Source organism: Papilio xuthus, unplaced genomic scaffold, assembly GCF_000836235.2.
Source record: "Papilio xuthus unplaced genomic scaffold, Pxut_1.1 DF827570.1, whole genome shotgun sequence".
Classification (NCBI taxonomy): Eukaryota; Metazoa; Arthropoda; class Insecta; order Lepidoptera; family Papilionidae; genus Papilio; species Papilio xuthus.
Window position 1 is genome coordinate 2,449,930 of NW_013531079.1, and position 9,801 is coordinate 2,459,730.

General features: G+C 31.9%; 1 protein-coding gene across 4 annotated transcripts; it reads right to left on the bottom strand.

Annotated features, from left to right (window-relative positions):
• Positions 1-289: 289 nt before the first annotated feature.
• Positions 290-9,547, bottom strand: LOC106118695 (regulation of nuclear pre-mRNA domain-containing protein 2). Of its 4 annotated transcripts, none has more exons than XM_013313422.1 (15): positions 8,909-9,547; positions 8,391-8,538; positions 7,977-8,106; positions 7,548-7,723; positions 7,116-7,290; positions 6,473-6,607; positions 5,770-5,889; positions 5,244-5,372; positions 4,683-4,750; positions 4,085-4,282; positions 3,421-3,496; positions 2,995-3,099; positions 2,222-2,292; positions 1,851-1,932; positions 290-1,496 (listed from the first exon to the last, which is right to left on the bottom strand). In XM_013313422.1, exons 1-15 carry the CDS (start codon positions 9,193-9,195, stop codon positions 1,015-1,017), a joined length of 2,382 nt encoding a protein of 793 aa, XP_013168876.1. In that variant the 5' UTR covers positions 9,196-9,547; the 3' UTR covers positions 290-1,014. The 4 variants fall into 4 exon arrangements, with proteins under 4 accessions (XP_013168876.1, XP_013168877.1, XP_013168875.1 ...); XM_013313423.1 differs by having other exon boundaries at positions 5,271-5,372; positions 7,548-7,735; XM_013313421.1 differs by having other exon boundaries at positions 7,548-7,735.
• Positions 9,548-9,801: the final 254 nt, after the last annotated feature.

Below are 9,801 nucleotides of genomic sequence, written 5' to 3' on the forward strand. Positions count from 1 at the left end.
GTGGCCGCTTAGAGTTCTTAGTGTAGATTAAATAATAAATTTACACTAAAGGACTGTTGAGTAACCGTTAAACATCTCTGAGTAAATTATTTTTATTAACTTTAATATTGCAAATACTTTTCATGTATCAGAATGTTTTTTTTTTACTTATTTTAATATGAAAATCCATAGTTCTGAATATTTAAAACAAAATAATGCATATTTAATTATCTGAAGGTTACTAGTACTGTCAATATTATATAAAAAAACGTACTAATTTCCATAAAAATAAAAGTAATTTTCAGTGGCTCTATCTTTTATATTAACAACCAGCCAAAATATTTAAGAGAAAAGCAACACGGACGCGATTTTTAAAATTGCACACTACCGCATCTGTTATCTGGCTCTTTCATAATACATACATAAATATATATCCAAAATAATAATAATAAGTTTACGTAAATCAAAATAAAATATTTGAATATATCCTATTTGTGTTTTTGTATCCATTGTATGGGTCAACTATAGATAGAGTCTCAGCATACCCATTGATATCCATATCTCAACAACAAAAGGGTATAATTAAATCCAATCCCGAGGACCTTTAAAGAAATTGTGCAGTACAGTAAACACTCAATATTCCGACAAACTTTTTGTTATTTAAAATATCCAAAGACTCAATTTTGTTCAAAACTTTTTAACAAATATCTTGTTATGATTATAGAATTCTTATTTATTATATTCCAGTAGCAATTTTGATAAAAGTAACCAGTATAAACCGGTTTTAACCGCTTTGAACCAGATTGAACCAGTTTGAACCGGTCCTTCATTAGGAAAGATTTGCCAAAATATAGTTTTTGTACGATTTGGGATTTACTGAGGGTCTACTGTACACAGGTTATATGAATAAAATAACTCCAAACCTAACATATAAGGGATCATATCATATATTTATAGAAATGTCTCAATAAAACTATTTAATCAGCTACAATCTGTAGCAATGTATATAACTGCATCACTTCACAACACTGCACATCACCAAAATCTTTGAGGCCTAGGTCCGGGCCACCTGCTCGTCTGCCTAGGTCCGTTCCTAGGCCGGAACTGAGGCGTGAATTGCCTGAAATTAGTCCTAGGTTGCCAATTTCTGGGGAAACGTTGGTTCAATAACGATCTTGGTTGAGGCCAATCATTCTGAAACTCTGGGGGCGAAGCATTTCTTCTATCCGCACTCAGTTCCATACCTCGATGTCTTATATCGTCTTCAAACATTTCATCAAACTCGGGAAGAGCTTCCAGAGTTCCGGAGTTCATAAGTTCTTGATTTGAGAATGGTTTCGGTGGTGGCATAAAGTTGGGTTCTTCTCTTTCTCTTCTGTGATGAATTTGTATAAGATTATGATTATTCTGTTCGTTCATGTCAATCTTTCCATTATCACCTCCTACAAGAACTTTGTTATTGATAAAACTGAGACGTCTGATGTGTTCAGCATTCGTCTGTGATGGGTACAGCCCTTCTGTGTTAGAAAAAAAAACATTTTAAATAAGTTTTTAAAAGAAATGAAAAAAAATCAGCATAATTATATCTAATACATGTAAATAGTATATATAAAATAATAGTATATATAATATTTATGTATATAATAAAGCTAAACTTTGTTCGCGTTTAACACAAACACTATCAATCGGATTTGAAAAAATATTTTTAAATTTAACAACACAATTATTAAGAAAGGTTATAAACTATAAAACATCACGCTTTCACTTACAGGAGCCGAGTAATAAAGGAAAAACAAGTCATAAATATTTCAAGGTCATTTATATGTATTTTAAGTAAAATGTAGTCACAACTAATATAATATATTCCTTACGAAGGTCCTCATCTTCGGACAGGTCCATATCTACACTCTCCACGATGTCGCTGGGCGCGGTTATTGGTGGCACGCGATAGTCCTGCAATTACATTGATTGTATTTTAGTGAGGTGTTGTTATATTTATCTCTGTATCTCAATATATTTAAATATGTCAGAATCTTTTCATATTACATTTAAGATTAAATATTATTTCATTTTAACCATGAAAAACATATTGTTGTCTCCTTCTTTTCATAAATAAAAAGACAGAAGACACTACAAGTATTTTTATATGAAAAAAGTTTTCATATTAAAGAGTTTTTTTTGTTTATTTACCTTAAAAATGAAACCTTATAAATCAACATGAATATATGAATCGTGTACTTACTTGATCTTCAATAGGATGTGTGTTTGTCGTCAGCTGATGTGTCAGTGATATTAAATTTCTATGGTCCACATCTATAAAAAAAAATATTAAACTTATCTAATAAATACAGTCCCACCTAGAAACCCAGACCAGAAAGTCTTACTAAGTCAGAATATATATTTTTTGTTTCTTTTAGTTATTGTAAAAATATTGTGTGTAGTTTTTTCCCCCATTCTAATAGATTTGTAACTCTACAGTTATTTTACTGTTAATTTAAGTTTACCTGCAAGTTAAGATAATAAAAACAAATATTTAATAAATTAAACCTATTATCATAATTTTAATATTATAAATATCCAATTTTATAGTTAGCGCACTAATAAAAAAAAATAATAAAAAAAAATCTTATATTAGATTATACTTCCGAGACATATTACGTTTGATAGATTGTGACCTTACTTAACACTTAGTCTATGGAATGCAAAAATAATTTCTCAAATCCGATTGATACTTATTAATGTTAAAACTAACAAACATTAATTAAATCATAAGTTACAAAAGTATTACTCTACATTTATAATAACTTGAAATGTTCAAACTTTTATAACTAAACTCTTAAGTAAAATAGCTTGACCTTGGAATATAAACTTTTCATGGTGGCGCCTCAATCGCTTTATTACATCACGTATAGTACGCTAGGAAATTAGTTAACTTTTTCCACAATATTGTGAAATATTTCATATTCCTGGACACGCTATACTGGTTATTAAATAGATATTAAAAAAAAGGTTAACCTTGATGTGAGACGATATGTCGCGGTGCCGTGGTGACTGGTGGTGCGGGAGGTGCGGGCGGTGCGGGGGGCGCGGCCAGCAGTCTGTGGTCGATATCCTCTATGTCTGAAATTCAATTAAATTTACACTTTAATAATGCTTCGAAATTAAACGGAAACTAACGTATCACGTATTAGTTATTTTTTCATCAAAACTTTACTTTGAAAATACACATAAATTGAAAAATATAAAAATACCAAATTTGATCAAGATCCATTGACACATTCCGGAGATACCTTCAAACAAACATCCTTCCATCCATCCATCTAACTAAACATTCGCATTTATTATATTAGTATGAAGTATGACAATATTATCATTTAAAGATCGTAGAGGTGTGATGTCGGCACGCTCGTGTGGCATTTCTTACTGAGATATGAGACTTACGTGTAAGCAGGGGCAGTACTGGGGGCGGGGGCGGAGGCGGGAGTGCTCTGTGATCCACGTCTGTTGGCGTCGTCTCCTGAAAATTAAGTTATATTGAATTAGTTATTTAATAATATACCAATTGTTGAAACTCTTGTACGATGCATACCAAAGGAGAATTTAGTTGGATATTTTTTACAATGAGTTAAACCAAAGCGCCATTGATATGATACTTCAATTATTTAAACTTTCGTGAGACATTATACTAAACTGATATATAAACACGGCTAAACACTCACGTATATTCGTCCGGTGGCGGCACCGACTAGTTTCGAGCCCATCGGGGGCCCTTCATCAGGATGAGTGGTACTGGTATTATTTCGCGGACGCGGCCCTCAGCTCACTGACTACTCGGTACCGCCACCGGACGTATATACGTGACTGTTTAGCCGTGTTTATATATCAGTTTGATATGATACTTGTTTTAAAACATATTGTCCCTTTCATTCTCTTTGAAAAAAATACAGGCAACAAAAAGTGTCAGTATAAAATGCAAAAGATTGGATAATTTGATATTAATAATACATAAATCTAATAGTCGGAAACAATGCATGTGGTACTCACATTTTTTTTAATTTAGTGCGGTGAAGTCGTCGGCTAAAGCTAGTCTATTAATAAATCTCACCTGATTATAGGAATCCGTCCGTACATTCATGACTGGTATTGTCGGTATAGTGGGCAAAGTGGGCGGTGTGGGCGGCGTGGGCATTGCGAGCGTGGGCATGCTGGGCATATTGGGCATGGGCGGCGGCGGCAGGGGCGCGGGCGGGGGAGACTCCGGCGTGTCCGCAAACATGCCGCGAAGCATCAGTGGGCTTGTTCGCTGTAAATTTCATTTTTAGTAATTTAGTGCATAGTTTAAAAAAATGTCAAGCATTCTTATATTTGTACAAAATTTACGTCTATATCTAGAAAATACTTTCGTCGATTTGATCATTTGATTAATTTTATCCTATTCTTCATAAAATGTAATAAAAATCTTAACTAGTCAAACTACTATCACTCATAAGTTTAAAAATACATAAATATAGTATGTATTAGTTAGCACTAATCTTACTAATATTATAAAGTATAGATGGATGGATGGACATTACCATGTAACTGCAGATCGAATGAATGGATTTGGATAAAAATTGAAACAATTTAAGTGTGGTAAAGGGTTATTCAAAGTTATTTTTAATCTAAATCCAGGTGACAGGTGATATAATAAAGAAATAACTCACTGGTACCCAAGTGTTGGTGTTCCAAGCTGCATTAGCAGGCTCTCGTTGGAAAGTTGGTTCCGTATCATCTGGAATTTAACAAAATGAAAACTATTCAGACGGATACATAAATAAAATACAACAAGACTACATTACTACACAAACAACGAAAAACACAAACACAAAAAACTTAATAATATGCAATATTATTGAAAAACAAGTAACTACAGTAAAACACGACGTAAGATAACATCAAAAATATATCTGTGTAATTAAAAAGAGACAGGTACAGAGAAAGAAAGAAAGAAACAAATATTTTTTCTGTAAACCTTACTAGCACTCGGACTACGTCCGTGCTTAATTAAAAAAACACAATTAGTAGCCTATGTGTTCTTTTAGTATATGTTCTATATGTACACCAAATTTCATCGACATACGTCCATCGTTCCATCCATCCATCCATCTAAATATTCATATTTATAATATTAGTAAGACAGTAAGAAGATTACACTAATACAGACAATGTATCCTGCATATGTTGTACAACATGTTTCTTGATACTTGGTAAGAGTGTAAACTCACCGTGTACAGTTTCAACAACATTAGTACCATAGAATGAAGTCGGTGGCGGGTTGCCCGTGCTCTCCGGCGTCAGCAGGTCCAAGCCGGGCAACGCCTCTTGACACTTTTGAGATATTGTTGTGTTCACCGCTGTAAAGTATCAAATTCATTAAATCCATAAGTATACATTCAAATTAAATAAGACAGAAATTAGTTTAGAAAAAAAATATCATCATCATCAATATGCAGGAATTGAATAAATATTTATCCGAGCGGAATTAAAAAAACTTAGTCTATGGGTTCTTCCAGACTATGTTCTACATCTATGTCAATATTCCATTGAGATCCACGCAGCTGTTTTGGAGTTACCTTCTAACAATCATCCATCCATCTAAACATTCATATTTATAATATTAGTAAGATTAACAAAAATATATTGTTATTAATTTGATGTTCTTCTAAAAATTGTGACGTCTGTATGTTGATGATGTCTCGGCAGTGGAAGCGCTGGGAAAGGCTTAAGAATAGCTAATATAAAATGATTTACCTGTATTACTTTCTGTAGTCTGTATGTTAGTCTCATTTGGTGCTAATGTCTTCAAAAAATCACTTATATTAAAATCTTGCTTTTCACTTGACCTGTTGTTTATTACTTCTATTTTGTTTGCTAGAAAAAAAACATATTCATGAATAAAACATATTTAATTTAAGAGAATGTTTTGCGAATTAACTGTCTGATATCTTGTCTCATTAAATATGAATGGGATTACTACAAAAACTAATTTAACAAACAAAAAGTTCTCCATATTAGGTTTTTGATTTGTAGTTTTTATCTATTTAATAATATCCGAGCAATTTTACAAGCTTGTAATTCTATTAAAAACATATTTAAAAAGGTTCTTTAGAAGAACGGGGAAACAGAGATTTGAACAGAAACACTGTTTAAAATTTCGCTAATCTAACTAAATTCGGTTGCAGTGATACTTGTACAGTCCAACCAGGATAATCATAAAACCTCCATGAGTGGAAATTGTCCAGTCACTATGACCACCACAAGCGAGAAACTCAGGTTGGAGAGAAACCTCTATAAGCAATATCATGGTCCTATGGACTCTCACTTATCTAACTGTATTGACATGTCACATAAATGGTAATCTAGTCTTACTATAGAATATATTAAAATATATATAATATTTTAAGTGGGGACGTATAGTGAGCTGATGATGATGATATATAATATTAATACTTACAATTATTAACCTCTTCGGATTTATTGAAAAGTGACAAAGGATTTTCTGATGTTAAGAACGATGATAATCCCAGATTGTATAAAGATCCATCAGCTGCCAATGATGTGTTGAATGTTCTGTCAATATTATATGATACTGCAAGAGATTACATTTAATATATAAGAAAGTTTAATGTACAGAAATATACAGAATAATTCTTTATTTTATAGTTATAAGTACTAGTCGTCAATTTCAAATTTACCAATAAAGACCAAAACACACAAATTAATTAGTAGCCTATGTAACAAGTATGTAACATACATCCACCCATTAACCAATCTTTCAGTATGCTGCAGTGAAACAATAGATAGTATTTGACACAGATAAGGTTACAAACAAGAAAACTGCCAACTGAACCGCTACCAACAGATGTCTGTAAATGCAGATGTATTGCCTACTTTTAATTGATGAAGGGGATGCACATAAAGAGAATGTTTCCCCTTCACATAAGGCTATTTTTATAACTATATCATATAAAGATCATAAGATTATGATCCTCAGCCCAGATCTACATTGTTGACCATAATTCAAAAGACATGTTAAGTCTTTTCTACTTCAATTTTAAACAATGAATTTGATATATCAAAATATATTCAACACTTACTGTCATCATCTCCAGATCCAGTATTATTAGGAAGATCCAAATCCTCATCAGGTCCCGGCGAGGGAACATCCTCATCCCTCTCCGGTGGTGAGGGCATGGCACTAGGTAATGTGGGAATAAGTTCGTCCAACTTTCGTTTTAATGCACGGACACGCGCCCCAAACGTTTTGTAAGCCTGCAATAATACAATATCCTACTATATTAATGTTCCAATTTAAAAAAAAATTAAGTTCGTATTGCATGAATAATGTTTGTTAGAAGGTATCTCTGGTACAGCTCAATAAATGAATTTTGGCTCAGATGTAGAACATAGTTTGGAATAACACATAGGCTACTCATTAAGTATTTTATTCCTCAAGGACGGAATCACAGGTGACAGCCTGTATTAGTATAAATGAGTTGACTACATAAAAAGTATTAAACCAAACTCACATAAGCAACAACTTTGACTTCCCCACGTTGTGTAGAGTAGTAATGATCCGCTGAAGTGAGGAGAGCTAATAACGCCTCTCTAGCAACTATCTCTCTTTGTAAAGCTTGTGTGTACCTCTCCACACATGCAATACCTTCGTTTAATTCCTTCTCAACATCATCTTTATTACTTCTATCTGTAAAAAATCCTAACTTAAAAATGATACAAGTCAATCAATCTAATGATTAGTATCTAAACACTTTGCCTTGGATAAAAAAAGGTTTAATTATAAAATAATGAATATTATTTTCAAACTGGAAAATCCCTTAGTTTTGATTTTATTCTTGTAAAGAATTAATTTTAAGAGTTGAGAAGAATAAGATACTAAAAGTCTATATAGAATTAATAAATCCAAGCAGATACTTTAAATTAAATACCAAAATACTTACCCTTAAGACTAGCTCGTAACGCATCAGAATCCGAGAGTTGTAAATGACTCTCATGTATAAATTTCAACCTTAAATCTGTATCCATCTCCAGTACTGTGCATTGCTTTATTTTGTTCACTAATTGCTGTGGCTGCAAAAGTAGAAACTTAGTCAAATAATACAAAAGCTATTATGCATACACATACATAAAAACAAACTTATATATACACAAAAAGACCAATTTGTCAGTTGGGTAAAAAAGAAAGAGATTAAAAATTTGCATCATTTTCTTGTCTATACCTTTTTCTATACTTTAAAGGGGTACTGTACATTCCCATATTATGAGTTTTTACAAATGCATATCATAGGTGTTACTAACAAGTTAACGACCCACTGAGCAGTGAAAAATCTTGTTTACAATATAACAGTTCTCACTTGAAAATCCAGGGGATCATCATCAGCCTTTTTACCAGGTCCTGCACTGAGCAGCCCGGTCAAATCAGATAGGAATTCATCATCATAAACTGATCTTTGTTCCCAAATTTTAAATATCCTTAATATCTTCGGTCGAACCTTTTCATCCCTGAATCAGAAATTTTAAATTACTAAAATTAATTTTTTATTTACATAAAATTCTGTTTTAATAATGTTTCACTTGTTAATCTTAATTTTTTTCAGGTAAGCATCTTTTGATAACTTTAGTTATTAAATTTGGACAAAAAACAAACTTAGATTTTTAAATCAAAAACATTTAATTAAATTTAACCTCTTAGATTAGTAATAAGATCTACAAACCTTAGCTTGCACTTTTTATACAATTCAAGAAGGACATATTACAGTAAGGTCTCTATTTCAATGTCCATTTCATTTAAAACAAAAAAGGGAATATTTATATTCCGAATTGTTGAACAGACTTGAACTATACTAAAAATCAATCTATTTACAAAACTTACCTGACCAGAGGTGTAGCTTTCTGTAAATTTAATCCCCAACTTTCAACGAATTTATAATTCTTTCTTTTACTATATTGGATCACATCATTTGCGAGATAGAACAACACTAATCTTTGCTCCACTTTAACCCGTTTCAAAACATTCAACCAGCTCGAAACAATCTTTTTATGATGATCACGTTGTTTTAAGCACCACGAAGATAATGATTGGATACTCTCCTGAGTATCTTTCAACTGAGAAAGTTTCTTTTCAAAGGCTAGCGTATTGAACTCCTCAGATTCATCCATTTTAGAGGGAAAAGGCTCACAAACACATCTCGACGTAATCTTGTTATACAAAAAGCATTAACACATAAAATACATCATAACTTACGTAAACAATCAAACTACTAAAGTAATACTTCACTTATTATTGAAAAACTATTTCGTAAATAAATGCGGTCTCCTACCGCTATATTGTTATGAGATAAAGTACTATTTTTATAGAAGCAAATAGATATCGTTAACTGTCCATAATGCTATGGACATATAACACTAAACACCATTGATCAGAATAAATTTGTTTGAAAGCTCCTTTCTACACCCACAAAATTTTAACTTGTTGGAAAGATTCCTGTATTTCCTAATATAACAACCGCCATTTTATCTGTAGTAAATGATGTGCTGTCAAAGATCAGCTATAAAATTGTTGCCAACATTAAAAAGCAACAAGCGTCAAAACTTGGTCAAAACTTTAAGTTACCGGAAAAATTATAAAAAAAATATTTTAAAATAGTTAATATTGTTAATAGTTAATAAAAAAATTATGCTAGTTTTTATCGAGGTTTCGAAGAAAAATGTTTCATAACCATTTCATAACATAACGTAAACAAAGATGACTCATATTCACAATAC

Excerpts from the sequence above, each read along its gene's own strand:
- LOC106118695 (XM_013313421.1), bottom strand. The coding sequence starts at position 9,195 with ATGGATGAATCTGAGGAGTTCAATACGCTAGCCTTTGAAAAGAAACTT. Across the intron at positions 5,373-5,769 it reads GACTACAGAAAGTAATACAG|CGGTGAACACAACAATATCT; the intron begins GTAAATCATTTT and ends GATACTTTACAG. Across the intron at positions 3,497-4,084 it reads GGACGGATTCCTATAATCAG|GAGACGACGCCAACAGACGT; the intron begins GTGAGATTTATT and ends CTTAATTTTCAG.